Below are 22,178 nucleotides of genomic sequence, written 5' to 3' on the forward strand. Positions count from 1 at the left end.
TCATTTGATACACATCTGTTTAATGTCACTTAAGCACACACATAAAATGAGAAAACGTAAAGTCATACTGTGTTGTAGATTTTTTTTTAAAGAATAACAGAATATATTGTGGCACATCGTCATCGTTATTTGACATAAAATAGCATATATCGTGATAGAAGAATTTTTCCATATCGCCCAGCACTCCATGTTGGGCGTGGTATCAACTGCATGGGGAGTGGAGTCTTGAGTGACAGTTCAACAAAAATGCTTGGAACCTCCCCCAAGTGACAGTGCCTCCAGTGAATGTAGGAACAGGATCTAAAGAAGAAATTTAATCTAACACTTACCTCAACAATATCCTGGTAATCAGATTTTAGATCGAAGAAAATCTGCAATTTAAAAGTTAATTGTCACAAATTCAGCCTCGTGCAAAAAAAGAAGCGTAGTTGGAGAGGTATTGCTCTTTTATTGCAGCTTCAATGTACCTTCAAGCACGTTGACCTAATGGGGCGACCACTCGAGTGAAATATGATCATGACGTGTTTAAGGCAACTGTAGCAATTGTAAGCATGAGTGACTACGCTTACATGCAGCCAAATATTCGGGTTAAAACTCTACTTTCTGAACTCTTTGACTGCCAAGCATTTTCAGAAAAGAGAACGTGGGGGTGCCAGCTGATTTAAGCATTTTGACTGATCTTTCAAGGGCCACAGAAAATTTTGTGTTTGGACTATCGAAACACAGATACTATCAAATGAAAGATTGAACTCTCATCTTTCATCGAAAAAAAAAGTTTCTACCTTATTCAGTTTTTCAGTAATCAACAATAGAAAATAGGTTAGTTTCACCCAAATGCTCTGTTTTGGACCAAAATACGGAGAAATCAAGCTTTTTGTGAAACAATATTATTTCATGCACTCTAGTGAATTTGACACCTTTTTTTTTCCATGAATGATGCCACAAACACCTAAACAGTGCTTTACTTCTGTAAAACACTACCACCAATGGACAATGAAAAAGTGTTTTTTGATAGCAAAATACATATATTTACATTCAACCGTGTAACAATTTGACAAAACAATTTGGCAAACTATTTATAAATGTGTGCAACTGTGGTACTATTTACAATTGTGTGGATGTTTCAACTACAGTTTTTCTTTTTGTGGAGCACTCCCCTGCGTGCAAGGGGACGCAGCAGGATTTGCACCACAGATTAGTTTCACTGCGATTGCCCCTTTTGCCTTTTTTTCCGGGGAGTAGCAGGTATATACTGCAGTGTGTGTTTGGCCATGTTGTCATCAAGTCTACTCTCAGGATCATGATACGGTGACCTGGTGTTACGTCTGGCTTCCTCATGTCCTTCAGTTCCTATACCGGGTGGTAAGAGATGTTCTGATCCATCTTATCCACTCCATTCATGGTGGCATCGTAGTCCAGAACCAGTGTCTTCTCCGTGATCAGACTGTACCCACTCCTTCGATGAATATGCATTGGACTCGGGGTACTCTTCATCGTCCGATTGAACGTCCGCCTGTGCAGAAGTACTCTGTTGTGCACCACGTTTTCCGGCGTTAGCATCGCTAGCCGGTGAGGCTTTACGATGTGACCGAGGTCGCCGCGTCAACGCTTCCAACTTCACCATCACCATCATCATCATCATCATCAATGTGCTCTTTAGCATTGGTCGATGCTTTTCGTCTTTGAAAAAAATGCTTAAGCGTGAGCTGCTTGCAACCGGTCGCCATTTTTGCTTCCTCAGCCGTTCTCCCCTCAACACTCTAGCTCCGCCTCACGTCTTCTACTGACGCCTACCCGATCTTGTCCAAAGAGAGTCATCGCTGCCATCAAACAATTTCGCAAACTATTTACTAATGTGTGCAACTGTGGTACTATTTACAATTATGTGGATGTTTCAAATACAGTTTTTCTTTTTGTAACACTGCCCTGCGTGCAAGGAGACGGAGCAGGATTTGCACAACAGATACATTTCACTTCGATTGTCCGTTTCGCGTGCAGACGTTACACTTTCTTGACGGCCTTTTTTTCCGGGGAATAGCAAGTAGCAGACTGTACCCACTCCTCCGATGAATATGCAGTGGACTCGGGGTACTCTTCGTCGTCCGATTGAATGTCCGCCTGAGCGTGCTCGGTTGTGCTCCGCATTTTCCGGTGTTAGCATCGCTAGCCCGTGAACCTTTATGACGTCGTCATAGCCGCCGCGTCAACCTCGGAGTCACCATCATCATCATCGATGATGATCATCGTCGTCATCAGTGTGCTCTTTAGCGTTGGTCGATGCCTTTCATCTTTGAAAAAAATTCCCAAGTGTGAGCTGCTTGCAACCGGTCACCATTGTTCGCTTCCTCAGCCATCTAGCTCCGCCTCACATCTTCTACTGCCGCGTCGACGCTTCCAACCTCGGAGTCACCGTCATCATCATCGATGATGACCATCATCGTCATCAATGTGCTCTTTAGCGTTGGTCGATGCTTTTGTCTTTGAAAAAAACTGCTCGAGCGTGAGCTGCTTGCAACCGGTCGCCATGTTCTCTTCCCTTCCCCAGCCATTGTCCCTTCTAGCTCCGCCTCACGTCTTCTACTGACCACTACCCAATCTTGTCAAAAGAGAGTCATTGCTGCCTTCTAGGGGCCAAAAATAGTCATTAGGCTAACTAGATCTGCTTGAAACTTTCACCACCGCTGGCCAAGGCTTTCCTCCACCCGTTTCCCAAAATAAAAATAAAAATTGGATAACGTCTTTTAACGTCCTTGGCGGCCCTCCGTAGGTTTTTACTAAACGCCATTTAACGTTTTTGGCAGTCAAAGAGTTAAATACTTTTTCCTTCCCTCTCAAAAACGTGTTTACAGTAATTTCTGGACTATAAGATGCTACTTTTTTCACTTGCATTGGACCCTGCGGCTAACACAAAGGTACGGCTTAGCTGGATGCGTGTGGTGCGGATGACACATTTGTAGGCTATTTGGAGCGGCACATTCACATATTTACCAAAGTTTAAAAATAAATAAATACATTTGTTCGCGCCATCTAATCGGCTTCGGCTTAAAACTGTTGATAGCATTAGTGCTAACATTAGCTAAAGTATTTAGCATGGCCACCAGAATGCAAGTGAAAAAGTGGAAGCGCTCGAGGGGCTCTCATCAAAGAAAAAAAAGAAGGTGCTGCAGTACTCTGCACTCTCTTTTTTAAACATGGTTTACCAAGCGATCCTCTCCTTCTCCGGTGTGCACAATAAGGCTGCCGGTACTTATAAACGCCAGCGAGCAGCAAGGCGGATACTCACTCCCGTGTTTGGTATTGAATTCTAACAGACACTTGCGTGCAGCGTTTTTTTTATTTTTTGCTTGCATCACCACAACATCCTCTTTCGGCCATATTATTTCGGCTTGGAATTTATTTGGCCGAATGCCGAAAAAGCACATTTTTGCCATTTTCGGACGAAAATTTTCAGTGGCCAAATATTCGACTCATCACTAGTTTATTCATGGCATGAGTGCGATTGTTACCACAGTTTGCCCTTTGTCATTTGGAGCAGCAAATGACGTGTTTTGCCTTTCAACAATTAAGATGAAAGGCTGCGGTTAAAATCCCTTAAATGCCCATTAAATTTTTTGTCACTTAGTAAATTTGTCAGTTGGCTATGCCGCTAATCAATTGCTTTCCTAACTCTTTGACTGCCAAAAACGTTAAATAACGTTTAGTAACATCCTACGGAGGAGCGCCAAAGACGTTAAAAGACGTTCACCAAGTTTTTTTTTTTTTTTGGAAACGGGTGGAGGAAAGTCTTGGCCAGCTGTGCTGAAAGTATCAAGCAGATCTAGTTAGTATAATGCCTATTTTTGGCCCCTAGATGGCAGCGATGACTGTCTTTGGACAAGATTGGGTAGGCGTCAGTAGAAGACGTGAGGCGGAGCTAGAGTGTTGAGGGGACAATGGCTCAGGAAGCCATAATGACGACCGGTGGCAAGCAACTCACGCTTGAGCATTTTTTTCAAAGATGAAAAGCATCGACCAATGCTAAAAAGCACATTGATGACGACGATGATGATGATGGTGACTCCGCGTTTGACGCCGAAGTTGGAAGCGTTGACGCGGCGGCTATGATCACGTCATAAAGCCTCACCGGCTAGCGATGCTAACGCCGGAAAACACGGAGCACAACCAAGCACAGGCGGACGTTCAATCGGACAACGAAGAGTGCCCTGAGTCCAATGCATATTCATCGGAGGAGTGGGTACAGTCTGATCACGGAGAAGACACTGGTTATGGACTACGATGCCACCATGAATGGAGCGGATAAGCTGGATCAACCACCCGATATAGGAACTGAAGGACAACGAGGAAGCCAGACGTAACGTCACCGTATCATGATCCTGAGAGTAGACTTGATGGCAACATGGCCAAACATACACTGCAGTATATACTTGCTATTCCCTGGAAAAAAGGCCGGCAAGAAAATGTATCGTCTGCACGCGAAGGAGCCATCGCAGTGAAACTAATCTGTTGTGCAAACCCTGCTGCGTCCACTTGCACGCAGGGGAGTGTTACAAAAAGAAAAACTGTATTTGAAACATCCACACAATTGCAAATAGTACCATGGTTGCACACATTTGTAAATAGTTTGCCAAATTGTTTTGTCAAATTGTTACACTGTTGAATGTAAATAAACGTATTTTGCTATCAAAAAACACTTTTTCAGTGTTGGCGGTAGTGTTTTACAGAAGTAAAGCACTGTTTAGGTAAAAAAAAGGTGTCAAATTCACTGGAGTGCATGAAATATCGTTTCACAAAAAGCTTGATTTCTCCGTTTTTTGTTTCAAAACAGAGCATTTGGGTGAAACTAACCATTTTCTATTGTTGATTACTGAAAAACGGAATAAGGTAGAAACAAACTTTTTTTTCTGATTAAAGATGAGAGTTCAATCTTTCATTTGGTAGTATGTGTGTTTCCATAGTCCAAACACAAAGTTTTTTGTGGACCTTGAAAGATCAGTCAAAATGCTTAAATCAGCTGGCACTGACAGCATCCCTTTTCTGAAAACGTCTGGTAGTCAGAGTTAACAACCTTTCTTATGTCTCTAAAGAACGAGTAAAAAAACAGGTTCTGTTTGGCTCTAGAATTGTGATCAGAAATGTGACCAAAAATATCAGTGTTTTTCCATGTTGTTTCAAATAAAAGTAGGTTCAAAATGGCCTGAAACATTGTATCATCTCATTATCAGAGAAAGGAAACTTAAAACTAGTGGATATACTGTAAAATGCCACACTGTATTCATTTAAAACAAGTTTTCCATCAATTGTAACCATTTGATTTGTTGTGTTTTGTCAGACTAATTTTGCATTTTCCCCCGTTTCTTTCTTTTCAGAGGTCCCCACATTTCAAGAGAAGACGAAAGCCTTATTTGGAAATCTTATGGACGAAGGTAAGTGCTTTTTTTATGTCATGGTGAGGGCATATCCTCTTCAATTAACTTTAGAAGGCAATTCAAAGCAGCTTCATTTTTATTGTGCATTTAATACAAAAAGTAACTCTGTGTGCTTGAAATAATTCAAAATACAATTGAGACTCCAGGCAGGGTTCTACATTAAGCCTTTTCGTTCGGGCTACCAAGACCCAAATTGTGGTGGCCCTCCCAGAACTAACACTGGCCCTGTACATATTGCTGGCCTTGGGCACATGTCAGAATTTGGTCAGTTTAACATTTTTTTTCAAAAATCTATTAGTCGGTCCCCACATATGTGTTTAATGTATTATTATTACAAATTATTCATCATGCTTGAGTGTTGAAAATTGCTTGATATATTTGATGCAATATCATTGATTGAACAAACATGCCGTTTTTGAGGATGACAACACAGCAAATCAACAGAACTCGTCACTTCATCACTGCAAGACTTAACACCACTTTGCAAAACAAAAACAAATGACTGTAGGATATAAATGATATGATTCATAATAAAAGAAAGCAATTCATAATAACCGCTTTCAATCCCATGTAAAAATGTTTTTAAATACTTTTTCCTTCCCTCCCAAAAACGTGTTTACAGTCATTTCTGGACTATAAGCTGCTACTTTTTTCACTTGCATTGGACCCTGCGGCTAATACAAAGGTGCGGCTTATCCATCAGATCACAAGGGGGCGCACTATAAAGGAAGCGCAAGAGCATCAGGCAGAGCAAAACAAACCAAGTGAGCCCATATACAGTAGGAAAGACAGAATGAGAGTGAGACAATTTACGCCCTTATTATGGAAAAGAAAGCGGAAACCCGGTGCGGTAACATTAAAACACCTGCGGCTTACAGTCGGCTGCAGCTTATATGTGTAACAAACTCAAGTATTCCACAAATTTAGCTAGCATGACTTATTGACCATTTGCACCAACGTCACGTGATCACGTGACTGCCCTATGATGGACGGCGGAAGGAAATGATTGTTGAACGGAAGTGGACGTGACCCGGAGCGATTTAGAGACTTAGCGACTGTTATTTTACCATTTAAAAGTTAATTTTGCCCATAGAGCCATGGAGTCTACTACTTCAACCGAAGGTCGCCTGTCAGTCAAAGTTGCACATTTAGTCGGGACTCATAGAGCGTGATATTTACTTAAGTTGGAGATCGCTAGTTTGGAAACAGCCCCTTACCTTCTGTTGCCTGCTGTTTTTACCAAGTTAATCAAATCGCAGACATAGCCGGAATTCACAGCGCACGACCCTATATCATTATGTAGTCAATGCCGTCTCTTCTACTTACTGCTGATTCAAAAACTTGTCGCTGGCTGAGTCTCTGGGACGAGATGCTATGCTCACACCGGGGGACTATATACCTCGTAATGCAAAGGTAAAAATTGTTTATCATGCTGACTTATTTTTACACAGTCCGTTCTATATCGAAACGCTGTGATGTTATGGTACTATGTTTACTAGCATGGAACAAATTACTATCGTAGTGGCAAGCAAGGCAGTAATTCCATGAATATGACTCCGGCTCCAGAGTGGAAAAACTCCAAGCACAAAGACTAAATCCCCCATTATTAAACAGTCAAATGCACTTAATAGTTTTGAAGAAGGTGCATTTTAAAACTAAGCTGTGTGTTTGTGCAGTTGGTGTGGACGCTAACTATCTGGCTCGTTAATGTGATTTGAAACACGCAATTCGACACCTGTTACAATCTTTGTTACGTTTACTAGTAAAATGTCTGAACATTTATCTGCTAACCTCGCAAAAAATGATCACTTAAAATCTGTGAATACTTTGTGGGCTGCCAGTCCTTTCTGTTGAGTGCTGCTATCAATCGACGTCGTTTGTCTTCATTAGTAGGTATGTGATAAAAAGCAACATTTGCTTTACTCCTTTGTCTGTCTGTACAACCGACCGCACAGCAAGATATGACCATTTTCAGGGATGTGATTTTTCCACTAATTCGCGGAATTCCGCTTTTTTTTATCTCCCCCCCAAAAAAAAAAAATTCCGTTTTTTTTTTTTTTAGTAGTTCATTGTGTATGCACATGACTCCGACAGATAACATCTTCTGCTATAACAAAGACATTTGTGGTATGCTCTAATATGAGTTACTTTTCATTTGGTCATGATACAATAATTTGTTCATGAAATTTGAACTCTTCAACATTATTTATGTTAACTTAGTAATCACATTAGTTAGATATGATGATATTCTCAGTGATAGTTTTTAAAAGCAAAGGCAGTCCAATGTTTTTGAATGTGACTGATTTTGAGTTGACTAAAACTGCCATTTTATATGGGATAGTTCAATATACATTGAAAATTTATGCTGTTGTTTTGTCTATTTCTTTGTCATGTGAGTGCATTGAAAGTACTTAAAAACACGGAAAACCCATGAGCTCCGGGGGGCTCCGCCCCCCTTGTCCCCCCACCAGGGCACTGCCCTGGACCTAGCGACCCCCAGACCCCCGGCTAAATTTTCAGATAATTTCACTTTGGTCAAATCACATCCCTGCATTTTATAAGATAATCGATTAGATAAAGGACTTAACGCTGTACGAGGTTCAGTGGTTACAATACAGACAAGTGGCTCTTTTGCCGTCCAGCGTCCTGGAGGGGGTGTTCCTATGAGGGCTGTGACAACACGTGCAAAAGGTCAATAGTCAGGTGCACCTTATAGTCCAGAAATTACTGTACATGTTTTATATATATATATATATTTTTTAATGCAAGAGCATACAGAAGGCTTTGATGGCGCTTCTGACTTGAAGAGGTGGCTTAAAGCAGTGTTTCTTAACCCCGGTCCTCGAGTATCCCTATCCAGCCTGTTTTTTTTTATGTCAGATCAATACAGCCTTAATGTAGAGCTTGCTGATTAGCTTATCGTTTGAAACACCTCTTTTAGCAGAGAAATGGAAAACAGGCTGAACAGGGGTACTCGAGGACCGAGGTTGACAACCACTGGCTTAAAGCAATAATAGTTATTGACAAAACGGCCAGCAGGTGGCAGCACAGTATAAGAGATCAGCCAGGGCCATGTTGTAACAAAGCTCTTTTTGTCAGTGTTTTCACCAGAAATGTGAATATTGATTAAACATAGCTATATTCTAATGCTATTTGCTGCAAAATGGAAACAGATACAAATATACTTTTTTTTCCTGATGAAAGAGACTCTAATCTTTCTTTTTTAGGTTCCATGTTTTTATAGCAATAGAACACAATATTCTGTGGGCCTTAAAAATTTGTCAAAATCTTTGCTTCAGTGAAAATGCCTGGGAGTTAATGAGTTGATACAAGATAACTCTCAAGTATTGTATTTTTTATCAAAAGTGTTGAATGGTTAATTTTAGGTGGTCCGACACAGGCCACTGTTAACTCTTTCACTGCCAGACGTTTTCAGAAACGGGTTGTCCCCACTGCCAGCCGATTTAAGCATTTTGAGTGATCTTTCAAGGTCCACAGTAATTGTTGTTTGGACTATGGAAACACACATACTACCAAATGAAAGATTGGACTCTCATCTTTCATCAGAAAAAAAAGTTTGTTTCTACCTTATTCCGTTCTTCAGTAATCAACAATAGAAAATGGTTACTTTCACCGAAATTCTCTGTTTTGAAACAAAAAACGGAGAAAAAGAGCTTTTTGTGAAACGATGTTATTTCATGTACTCTAGTGAATTGTACACTTCTTTTTGTCCATGAATGATGCCACAAACACCTAAATAGTGCTTTACTTCTGTAAAACGCTTTCACCAACAATGAAAAGGTGTTTTTTGATTGCAGAATACGTTTATTTCCATTCAACAGTGTAACAATTTGACAAAACAATTTTGCAAACTATTTACAAATGTGTGCAACTGTGGTACTACTTACAATTATGTGGATGTTTCAAATACAGTTTTTCCTTTTGTAATGCTCTCCTGCGTGCAAGGAGACGCCAGGACTCAACACACAACAGTTTACTTTCACTTTCGCATTGGTCCGTTTTGCGTGCAAACGTTACACTTTCTTGACGGCCTTTTTTTCCGGGGAATAAAAAGCAAGTAGCAGACTGTACACACTTCCTCCGATGAATATGCATTGGAGTCGGGGCACTCTCCGTCGTCCAATCGAACGTCCGCCTGTGCGTGCTCGGTTGCGCTCCGCGTTACGACACCGTCATAGCCGCCGCGTCAGCGGTTCCAATTTCGCCGTCAAGCTCGGATTCACCTTCATCATCATCGATGATGATCATCGTCGTCATCAATGTACTATTGTCAGGTTCAGATGTAGACATTTATCAAATAAAGAGAGAAGAAGCATCTGGTTCCAAATTTATTACTCATGATTGGTCATGAGGAAGAGAAAACTGCAGCCTTAGTTTGATCGGTACAGAGTCTCTCTTGGTTCATCATTCAAATAGTCCCCTTATATGTATTAATCGGGGCATCTGATTACATGACAGAAAGAGAAAAACAACTCCTATCTCACTTCACACTCTCTAATGCGGCATGCAAGTCCAGGGACCCTGGCGTTGACGTGCGTCACGTCTTCTTATCAGTTGTCCCCACTCGGCAGCTGAGTCGTCCACTTGCAACTTCACCAAATACAATAACACTCCTTTGCAATACATAGCAATCCTAAACAGAAATTACTACACTATTACGTTGACTTGTGTTTCCCAAGAGGCAATTTACTTCAACACGGCAAATGTATAATAATCCTCCAAAATAATTCTTACAACTATTTTAGCGTTAGTCGATGCCTTTCGTCTTGTAAGTGTAGAGCTGCTTGCAAACGCTCGCCATTGCCCGTTCCCTCCTCCATCTAGCTCCATCTAACGTCTTCTACTGCCGCGTCAATGCTTCCCAACCACGGAGTCACCACCCTCATCTTCATCATCGATGATGATCATCAATGTGCTCTTTCAGCGATGCTTTTGGTCTTTGAAAAAAACGGCTCGGGCGTGAGCTCCTCGCGACCGGCCGCCATTTTTCCTTTGTCTTCCATTCTCATCTCCTGCTCGACGCTCTAGCTCCGCCTCTACTGACGCCTACCCGATCTTGTCAAAAGAGAGTCATCGCTGCCCTCTAGGGGCCAAAAATAGTCATTAGGCACAACAGACAGGCTGGCAACTTTCACCAGACATGCGGAAGGGTTTCCTTTACCCGTTTCAAAAAAAAAAAAAAAATCATTGGATGACGTCTTTTGACGTCATTGGCAGTGCTCCGTAGGTTTTTACTTGACGTCTTTAAACGTCAGTGGCAGTGAAAGAGTTAATGTCGAAGGTGGAGGAGTGTAGGGTCTTAAATATTCACCAGCTCTATGATGATGTCATGGAGGAGTGGAAGAGGGAGGGTTCCAGTGGCAACCTGTGAAGCTCTGGTAAACTCTATGCCCAAAAGTCTAAGACAGGGCTGGAAAAAAATGGTGGTCATACAAAATATTGAGACGTATGCATTTTAATTTAGGGATGTATTCACATATTTTGAAAATTATTAATTGCTGCATTTTAATATATTTTGAGGGACACTGTTGTATAAGCCGTAATGTAGCCGCAAGGGAGCACAAGTCAGTGTCTTCTTGTGCCGGTCCCAAGCCCGGATAAATACAGAGGGTTGTGTCAGGAAGGGCATCCGACGTAAAACTTTGGCCAAATCAAAAATGCGAATCAAATATTTGACTTACATACAGGATTGGTCGAAACTTGGGTTAACAACGACCGCCATTGGTGCTGTTGACCCACAGGGTGTCTGTAGAAACTAGACTACTGTTGGTCGAAGGAGAGGAGGATGGTGTGTTTGTAGGAAGAAAGAGAAGAGGAACACCAAGAGTCAAGTTGTTCTATCATTGTGTAGATAGGAAGAGAAATGGAGTAGGAATTATCGTTAAGGAGGAGTTTGTTAGGAACGTCCTGTAGGTTAAGAGTGTCAGTGATGCGCCTGAAGCTAGGAATCAAAGGTGTGATGATAAATGTTGTTAGTGGGTATGCGCCAGAGGAAGGATGTGAGCTGGAGGAGGAGAATAACTTTTGATTGGACCTTGATGAAATGATGCAGAGCATCCCTACAAGTGAGAGAGAGTTGTCATTGGTGCGGACTTCAATGGACATGTTGGTGCAGGAAACGGAGGTGATGGGCAACTTTGAAATCCAGGAGAGGAACGCAGAAGGACAAATGGTGGTTGACCTTGCAAAAAGAATGTAAATGGCTGTTGGGAATACTTTCTTCCAGAAGAGGCAGGAACATAGGGTGACCTACAAGAGTGGCGTTAGGAGTACATAGGTAATCTACATCTTGTGTAGAGTGTGTAATCTGAAGGAGATCACGGACTGCAAAGTAGTGGTAGGTGAGAGTGTAGCCAGATGGCATAGGATGGTAGTGTGTAGGATGACTCTGGTGGTGAGGAAGACAAAAACGGCAAAGACAGCAAAGGATGAAATGGTGGAAGCTGAAAAAAGGAAGAGTGTTGTATGACTTTCAGGAAGGAGTCGAGACGGGCTCTGGATGGTCAGGAGGGGCTTCCAGATGACTGGGCAACTACAGCAAATGTGATCAGGGAGACGGGTAGGACAGTCCTTGGTGTGTCATCTGGAAGGAAAGGAGATAAGGAGACTTGGTGGTGGAATGAGGAGGCGCAGAAGTGGATCCAGATGTATAGGTTAATAGATTAGCTAAGAAGACGTGGGACACTGAGAGGAGTGAAGAAAAAGAACAGGAGTACAGGGAAATGCAGCATAAGGTGAAAGTAGAAGTGGAAAAGGCCAAACATGGGGCTTCTGATGACTTGTATGCTAGGTTGGACAGTAAGGAGGGAGAGACTGATCTATACTGGTTGGCAAGGCAAAGAGGCAGAGATGGGAAGGACGTGCAGCATGTTAGGGTAATAAAGGATAGGGATGCAAGTTGTTTTGACAGAAGCCAGTAGTGTCAAGGGAAGTTGGAAATAGTACTTTGAAGAGTTGATGAATGAGGAAACTGAGAGAGAATGCAGAGGAGAAGATGCGACTGTTGTGGACCAGGATGCAGCAAGGATGAAGTGAGAAGGGCATTGAAGAGGATGAAGAGTGGGAAGGCACTGATGTTTCCTGATGATATACTTGTGGAGGTATGGAAGTGTCTAGGAGAGGTAGCAGCAGAATTTGTGACTGGGTTGTTCAACAGGATCTTAGATAGTGAGAAGATGCCTGGGGAATGGAGGAGAAGTGTGCTGGTGGCCATTTTTAAGAACAAAAGGGAGACGTGCAGAGTTGTGGCAACTACAGTGGAATAAAGCTGATGAGCCACACAATGAAGCTATGGGAAAGAGTAGTTGAAGCTAGACTGATGGCAGAGATGAACATTTGCGAGTAGTAAGTGAAGAAGCGTGTGCAGGCAGGCTGGAGAAAAGTGTCAGGTGTGTCGTGTGATAGTTTCAGCTAAAATGAAAGGAAAGGTTTATAAAACTGTGGTGAGACCAGCGATGTTGTTTGGTCTGGAGACAGTGCCACTGAGGAAAAGACAGGAGGCAGAGGTGGAGGTGGCAGAAATGAAGATGCTGAGGTTTTCTTTAGGAGTGACCAGGATGGATAGAATTAGGAATGAGTACATCAGAGGGACAGCATGTTAGAGGCTTTGGAGATAGTCAGAGAGGCCAGACTGAGATGGTTTGGAGATAGAGGAGTATATTGGCAAAAGGATGCTGAGTTTCCAAAGGCCAGGCAGGAGGTCAAGAGGAAGACCAAAGAGGAGGTTTATGGATGTAGTTAAAGAGGACATGTAGGTAGTTTGTGTGAGCGCAGAAGATACAGAGGACAGGGTTAGATGGAGGCAATTGATTCGCTGTTGTGACCCCTGAAGGGAAAAGCCGAAAGGAAAAGAAGAAGACGACGACTGTTGTATAAGCCGTGCACAGGGGTGGCGTGGCTCAGTGGTAGAGTAGTCATCTCCCATCCGTGAGGTTGTGGGTTCGATCCTGACCCCTGGTGACCATGTCAAAGTGTCCTTGAGCAAGACACTGAACCCCGATTTTCGCCCAGTGGACCTGGCAGTGCCCTCCTTGGCAGCAGCCCGACCACTGGTCTGTGAATGGGTGAATGTGAGGGTATAGATAAAAGAAAAAGAGCTATATAAACAGTAGTTCACGGACTACTTGTCTTTGTTTCAAAATGTAATTTATTCAGTGTTGTCCCATGAAAAGATTAATTACAGTAATTTGATTATCTAGAGATCCCAGCAGCTATAAAGGGCCTTTGCAACCCTGGCCGTGTTGGGGTACACAAGACACATAGGGCAATTTCCTTGTAAAATAGCTCAGTGGTAGAGTGGTCGTCACCCAGCCATATTTAAATATGGTCAAACATACTTGCAAATACATTTAAGCATATTTGCCGGTCAAAAATCTATACTGAACATTGAGAGTGCCACACTTCCATACTCTACAATGCACTCACCTATTAGGCCTATGTAGCTGACTGACTGTGACTCGGGCATGTGTCAGACTACCCGGTGGTCGACCAACTGCCTCCTTTCACAAAAATATAACAAAATTGGCTGGGGGGTCGTGGGGGAGCGGGGGCGACGGCTCCCCTCTGTGGTGGAGATTTTCATGCCAGATCCACCACACCAGCATCTATCGAAACTCAGACACAATCTTCCTCAGGTCATTGAATCGGTGGAGGCTGGTGTATGTGGATCTCACTCCGCTTCGTCTGTCCTTCCTTCCTTTCCTCAGTCTCTCTCTCCTTTGGTCTCTTGAGGTCTTCCTGATTTGTTGAAATTTAGATGTCTCTGGGGTTGGTGAAGGACTCTGGTTGGTGGCCTGGTGGGTGGTGTCTGGTCGGTGCTGGATTTCCCTTTCCTTTCTTTTCTTTGGTCCTTTCTCAGGTTTCCTGACTGCCTCACGAATCTGACAGGAAGTGTTCGGTTTAGGGAAAGGGTATGGGATTTTTTTATTTTATTTATAGGTTTTAGGTGAACTAATGAATGCACGCACATACACATATTCACCCACATACAAAAAAAAAAAAAAATATATATATATTTATATATATATATATATATATTTAAAAAAAGGAGAGCAATGATGATGACATGTCAAATCGGTAAAATTACCGAATGAACAATACTGAGCTCTCCAGGAAAAAAAAAAGAAATATAACAAAATTGCTCTTCTTTAGAGCACCTACATCAAAATAGTAAACGTGCTTAAATGAATACCCAGAATAAACAGTTCTAAGATCAATGCACTCTTTGTAATGCACCAGTGTCACTCTTGTCTTTGCTGTGGTCATAGTGTTGTCCTTAAAATGGATTAGGCAACTGAGTCATTGCCTGCAAGGACCTGCCTTGACTGCTTATATCAGTTGTGCATGCTAACTGACTGTGACCCTGGCCTCGGACTATCTCAATGTCCTGTGCTCATTACATGGCTGCGAGCTCTGGCTTCTGTCGCTGCTCCTGCTGCTGGTATGCTTGCCAGCTAAAAAGCACTATTAATAGTCGCAAAGGCATTATCCCCATCACAGCAGATGTGTGTACAAATGGGCAAGCACAGAGTAGAAGCATTAAGCTTGCACATACAGATGCTGCAACTAACCTGGATGTCAAACCATAGCTACAGTGGATATAAAGTATACACAACCTTGTTCAAATTCCAGGCTTTTGTGATAAGAAAAAAAAAGGTTTGCTAATCGCAACAAAGTGTGATAAATATGGAGTGTTTGCTTTTACTTTGACAAATCAAACGGTGCCATGTTTTGGGGCTGAAGCATGTCAAGTTGTGACTGTAAGGAGTAGAGGCGTTGACAATTTTCCATGGCGCACTTGAACACACAACGTTGTATGTACACCAGCGTACTGGGGTCACCCACTTGCGCTGGTTTTCACACGCTAAAAATACATTTCCTGGGTTGGAAGCGAGCGAGACTTTTATGGCACCAAGCCAAACCAAATACAATTTACGAAGTATGACGGCCTCCGCGCCGGGTGGCGCATGGCAATGTCCCCAGTTAGCCGCAATCAGTGCACGGCTAGAGGGAGGTGCTGGCGGCATCCTCACCCGCTAAGAGCCGTCAGCTGCCTTTTAGGTGCAGTACACAGTCGACAAAACAGAGAGGACCGTCTTCCCCCACCGAATCAATTCGAAGGTACATAGCTTTACCTTGACGGTAAATATACATTGTAATTTGGAACAACAAAACATATGGCCAAAACTTAGTGAGCATTACAGACCACGTCGGGTACATTCGGTACGAATGATTAATTTGTACCCAATTACTCTTTCATGTCGTGTCCACTTCTTCTTCCCAACTGTCTTTTTTAATGTAATTTATTACCACCCAAATAAGTTAAAAAAAAAAAAAAAAAAAAAAAAGAGTCCAAAAGTACTGTTGAGTACCGGTATAGAAAATTGGTAATTTTACCGGTTAAAATGTGAAAGGTATCAATCCCTACTAAGCACAAATAAGCCATGTCTGCCATCCAGTGGTAAATAGTGATATTACAACTTAAAACTACAGTCAAGGCATATTCGCGTTCTAGATTTCTAGCTCCTGTGAATGCGCATAATTTTATTTTTTCAATAGATTTTAATATTTTATTTGTCCCCCACCCCAAAATGGGATGTATTTTTTTTCTCCCCCATTTACCCCGATTTTACATGGAAAACGTATGTTGAATGTTTATCTGTATTTGCGAATGGAATTTTTGGTGGAAAAAAAATCATTTGAATGGAAATAGAAATTTTGGATGTGTAATTCTCTCGATCGCCATAAATTTTTAGAGGCAAACTAATGGCAAACCTCAGTAAGCAATCATTAAAATTAGTGATGCACCGAATATTCGGCCACTGAAAATGTTCGGCCAAATGTCGAAAATGCAAATTTTTGCCATTTTCGGCCGAAAATTTTCAGAAATAAAATTCAAGCCGAAAGAATATGGTTGAAAGAGGATGTTGTGGTGACGCAAGCAAAAACTAAACAAAAACAAAAAACACGCTGCAAGCAAGTTTCTGTTTGAATTAAACACCAAACACAGGAGTGAGTATCCGCCTTGCTGCTCGCTGGCGTTTGTGAGTACCGGCAGCTTCATTGTGCACACCGTAGAAGGAGAGGGTCACTTGGTAAACTATGTCGAAAAAGAGCGCGCTGCCGAGTACTGCACTACAGGTGAGCCACTCTTTCTCCTGCAGTGCCTTCCTTTTTTTCTTTGAGAGCCCCTCGAGCGCTTCCACTTTTTCACTTGCATTCTGGTGGCCGTGCTAAATACTTTAGCTAATGTTAGCACTATTGCTATCAACAGTTTTAAACAAGTAAACACCACTATCTCAGGACCGGGTGACTACAGATCTGTACAGAATGCCGTGTGGGACTTTGCAGTCCGTTCCTAAATCCGATTGGCTGGTGCGAAGAAATGTATTTATTTTTAAACATTTTTTTTTACGATTTTAGGTGCGCCGCACCATGTCCCGCTCCAAATAGCCTACAAATGCACCATCCGCACCGCCCGCCCGCATCCGTGCCCGCCGGTGTGAAGTACTGTACATTGACTATAAAGTGCAATTGCACCGCCAAAAAATGCTCAGTTGCGTTTGGTGTTTAATGTACCATTTGCCAAAATGTCTGTGATGTAGACGCATTTCAATTTATATTATGCTTTGTTAAAATGCCCTTGCTAAATAGGCCTAAATATTTTACAATAATATTATAATTTTAATTCATTACAATAAATGCAATGATAATAAAACATTGGCATAATTTTTTCCGGCCTTTTGGTTTTCGGTCAAGCAATTCTAATTTTCGTTTTTTTGTTTCGGCCCAAAAAAATCATTTCGGTGCATCCCTAATTAAAATGAATGAGCTGAACTTAGAATTAAAAAAAATATTAGAAATAATAATTAATTCAAACACACACACAATTCAGACTAGACTTTGGACTTTTTTTTTGTTTTTAAGCACACCCCTACCACACCCTAGGCATCTTCATCTCAATAGACATTAGTCACTGCAAAAGTGCATCCACAGAGATAAATGTGTGGAATCACGGAAGTGGCCAAACGTCGGTTCTGAGAGCCGCAAATAAGGTCATAAAAATTATAAGTTTTGAGGCAGAACTTTTTTGGGGGTTGACCCTAGTGAGGATAAGCGCTTCAGAGAATGGATGGATTAAAACAGTAGCTCGTCATCAATGTCATATGTAAAACGCGGCTTTTATTCACGGCCCTTCACTGTGTGTGTGTGTATGTGTGTGTGTGTGTTTTGATCAGAAATGAGTCGCCAGACTGCCACCGCGCTGCCCACAGGAACGTCCAAGTGCCCGGCCTCTCAGCGTGTGCCCACCCTGTCAGGGACCACCGCCTCCAACAGTGACCTGGCCAGCCTGTTTGAGTGCCCGGTGTGCTTCGACTATGTCCTGCCCCCCATTCTTCAGTGCCAGTCGGGACACCTGGTATGTATGTGAGCTCCAGCTTGGATGTTTCTTGTTAAACAGGTCTCAGTATATGTAAAATGCATATTTTGCTGCATTAGACTCTTTTTATTATTTCGGCCTGACTACCAGACTTGTTTTCAATGACCACAAAATAGCTTGGTAAGAACTTGAAATAAAGCCTAAGCTTTTTGATGCATAACATCCATTGTCCTCGTCTGCACTTTCAAAGTTTTGGTCTTGACAGCCCCTCAAATTGTTGCTGTCAAATGACTAATAAGACTACAATACAGACGCTCCCCTACTTACGAACATTCGAGTTACGAACAACGGTACATACGAACATTTCTGTGCGTGTGTCGGAAAATGTCCGGAAAGAGTTCGATTTTGTATTGTGCGCCTTTTTCCGAGTGTAGTGCTTCTTTCCGCCGCTAATACCGACGCTTGGCGCTGTGAGAGTTTACCCACGCTGTGAGAGCTCACCCAGCATCGACCTTCCTCTTCCTCTATTTTTTTTCTCATTACGTACTCATGGAAGAGATGGAGAAACTTCTCACCATTTGGCTCGAGGATCAGCAGCAGCGGCGTATTCTTCTGAGCCTTATGCTCATTCAGGAGAAAGCCAAATCTATCTTTGAGGATGTCAAGGCTAAGGCTGGGGAAAGCGCTGCCGAAGAAACGTTTTCTGCCAGCCACGGGTGGTTTTGTCGTTTCAAAAAGAGGGCTAATCTCCACCATGTGTCCGTGTCCGGAGAGGCAGCATCTGCGGACAAAGAGGCTGCCGAGCGATTCCCCCAAGTGTTGAAGGAGATCATTGACGAGGGTGGCTATTCGGCTAAGCAGATCTTCAATGTCGACGAAACGGGTCTCCTCGACCCTCAACTTCTTCCTAAGTGTTCTTCTATTAAGTGTCTCTCGCTCTCTCTCTAACATTGTACTGTACTGTATTCTCTCCATTTTATTAAAAGTTTTTTCAGTACAAACCAATGCAGTTTATTTGTATACAAGCCTTAAACATACTTATATAAACCTTCAATATACTTATATAGGCTTTAAACATAAATTAGAATACAAAATATAGCGCTGAAGCAAAATATAGCGCTGAAGCAACTTACGAACAAATTCACCTTACAAACGACCACTCGGAACGGAACTCGTTCGTAAGTTGGGGAGCGTCTGTATTCTGCTTTGTGTTGAAAAACTGTTGCATTATAAACGGTGTCTAGGGTGCATGTCCGTTTGTGATCAGGGCAGTAAAACAACACACCTGTCAGGCGGATATAAAATAATTTTCCCTATGACTGCCAAGTGAGATGAACTTGGACATGATCCAAGATGTAACACAAAGCAGAGGAAAGAAACGTGTGATGGTCGTGTTCATTATCGGGCTCACAAATACTTCCAGTTGGCAGTCAACTCTGTCTGGTCTTAAAGTTCAAAGGCTTCCTACGCTCCTTTCTCAGGTATGCTCCAATTGTCGTCCCAAACTCACCTGCTGCCCCACCTGTCGAGGGCCGCTGGGCTCCATCAGGAACCTGGCCATGGAAAAGGTGGCCAACTCTGTGCTCTTCCCGTGCAAATATGCCTCGTCGGGCTGCGAAGTCACGCTGCCGCACACGGACAAGACGGAGCATGAGGAGCTGTGCGAGTTCCGGCCGTACTCGTGCCCGTGCCCCGGCGCCTCCTGCAAGTGGCAGGGCTCCCTGGACGCCGTCATGCCTCACTTGATGCACCAGCACAAGTCCATCACCACACTACAGGTCAGATGCACACTCCAGCCACTGTGCAGTGTCCACACGGTGGCGCTGTTGTTAATGTTTTAATGCATTGCTGCCAGCGTCATCAAAGTAGTGGCAATTCCATTGTTAGGTTTTTCTTCATTCCAAAACACTTAAATTTAGATGCCAAATATGCAAAATTAAAATACATTTACTGCACTATGGCCTAGTAAAATTCATCTTCAGTTTCACTTTGTAAGACTCATGCACATCACACACATCAAATGATGTCGCGGGGTGGGGGTGGGGGGGCCTCTCGGACTTCTTAGCAGCCATGTACCCTTAAGTTAATGAGTTTAATTCCTAAGAACCAGTGTCTGCTCAGTGCAACAGTCGCAAAATATCGTGTAAAAGAGGTTTCAATTCTAATATATAAAAAAAACCCTCCAGATTGAAGGAATAGAGTTGATTGCATGTATCACATCTTCAACCTTCCGAACCCTCAGCTACCACACCAGTTCAAATTGGGTAAGTAAACTAGTAAAACACCTTTTATGCCAACAAGTTAAACTGGAACTAAAACAGAAGGTTAACATGAATGCAAATGGATGCATCTAATATTTAGCATAGCATTCACACATGCAAGCATACGGCATGTTTTCCTACACTGCCTATATTAGACACATTTTCCTTTGGATACATCTTTTGTTTGCAGCCCCCCCACCCAATAACTGGTTAGCTCCCTCATTTAAAGCAAAACTCTTGAATCGTTAGAAACCAAATTGAATCGAGGCGCCAGAATCGGAGCGATGATGTCCAACACTGTAAAAGAATGAGAGACAGCTTACTTGACTAATTCAATTTTGTCTCTGTGATGCAGCTGACTACATTTACATGTAGGCAATAACCCTTTTAAAACCAGAGTATTGGCAATATTCGTGTTTTGTAAGGCCATGTAAACATGCACAAAAACCGCATACACTCTTATTTGGGTTTTTAAAAAAACGAAGAGGAGCCCTGGGTTACTCCTTTCATAACCGGAATTCTTGCTCATATAAATGCATTCGGAAGATCTCGAACGATTGGTGCATTGTTTTTCTTAGCCTTCTTTTCTTCTTCTTCGCTGATTTGATTCGCAAGGAATCTTGATCTAGTTACGACTTGTATGCGCAGCTCGGTCCTACTTGCTAAAGGATACATTGATTTCTCCACTGCGTTTTCACATTATTTTGTGTCTGTACGGCGAAAACGTCACAATTTGTGCCTATATACACATACAGTAAATACAAGTATATAAGTTTGTGCTTCTGGCGTGTAACCCACCGGAAATACTCAAGCCGTTGTCAACAAACATGACACTTGCAGCAAAGAACCACACTTCTGGAGTGAGGAGGAAATCGACTACTTTATTTAGCGTGGCGAGTGACATAAAAATGTTAAAAGCGGAAATTACGTTATTTACGTAATTACGTAGTCCGTGCATTGTTGTCCAAACGGGTTATTTCAGTCGTGCACAAATGACACCACGCATGTCAATGTGTTACCGCGATTGTTTCAGAAACCGAAATTCTGACCTTAACCCGAATATTGACTGCATGTAAACGTATTTAATGTTAGAGCTTCTCTTTTTCCACCTTCATTATGATTGGATGCCGTAGAGAAGGGCCTGACCAAAAAAAACACTGTAGTATACTGTAGCAAAAATGGAAAGCTTGTTCGAGAGGCACATAAATGAAGTCGCTACATTAAACAGCAGCTGTTGATACGACCACGTGGATGTGATACACTCCTTTAGAGCCTACAGTGATGCTAAGCTAATGTGCATGCTTTTCATTAACTTTGATGGCACAGTCGCACCTGCTAACATGGCTGCCACATAGGCACGCAAGCTTGCTCTAGTCTGTATCTATGACAACTCTTTCACAATCTGCAAATATGTGGACTGGTCTGTGTCAGTAAATCGCTGATGTCGGGCCAAAACCTCATGACAAATTTCATGTTTTTTTCCAAAGTCTATACTATTGGTCCACATGTTATTGGTGTTTTTGTGTTTTTTTTGTTTTTTTTTTCAAATGATCAACCAATCTAAAGTGTTACTTTCGTTGATGATGCAATGTTCATGTTTGAACCATGTTTTTGGGGTCTCCTGAAAAGTGACTGTTTTGGATGTACAAGGTTTTGGCCCAACGCCAGCGGAATGGCGCTGTGGCAATTGTGAAACTAACAGACTTTGACAGCTACTGTACAGCTATTTTCTGTCTTCCATCTGGAGTCCATTGGTTGCGGGTCTTTTAAATCAAGGTTACACTATACTGCATGATTTGACACAGTGGCTGTTTTTACAAGAGGAAGCACTTATATTATAATCTGTAAAAGAAAAAGAAGAAAGAATAGGGATGTTTGATACCAATTTTTTTTGACTGATACCAGTACGAGTAAGTACTCTTGAGTAGTTACTGATACCAATACTATTTTTATTTTTGATGCATGAAGTAACCTTAAATAACCTTTATAGTATGTAGCATATAGCATTCTCCCTTCAAATTGCATGATAGTAATGGCAAATTTCTCTTCATATAATTCCTAGTTCCTTTTTATAAAACGGCCACGAAAAGG

At 42.2% G+C, this 22,178-nt stretch overlaps 1 protein-coding gene across 1 annotated transcript in view; it reads left to right on the top strand.

Moving 5' to 3' along the window:
* Nucleotides 1-22,178, top strand: part of siah1 (siah E3 ubiquitin protein ligase 1) — a 37,751-nt gene that overhangs the window by 12,915 nt on the left and 2,658 nt on the right. The window contains exons 2-4 of the mRNA XM_077568373.1: nucleotides 5,367-5,423; nucleotides 17,684-17,865; nucleotides 19,308-19,604. Of these exons, the coding sequence (XP_077424499.1) occupies nucleotides 5,414-5,423; nucleotides 17,684-17,865; nucleotides 19,308-19,604 (489 nt within the window). The 5' untranslated portion in view covers nucleotides 5,367-5,413. The remainder of the gene's footprint in view (nucleotides 1-5,366; nucleotides 5,424-17,683; nucleotides 17,866-19,307; nucleotides 19,605-22,178) is intronic.

The sequence above is a fragment of the Vanacampus margaritifer genome, chromosome 6 (assembly GCF_051991255.1).
Source record: "Vanacampus margaritifer isolate UIUO_Vmar chromosome 6, RoL_Vmar_1.0, whole genome shotgun sequence".
Lineage (NCBI taxonomy): Eukaryota > Metazoa > Chordata > Actinopteri > Syngnathiformes > Syngnathidae > Vanacampus > Vanacampus margaritifer.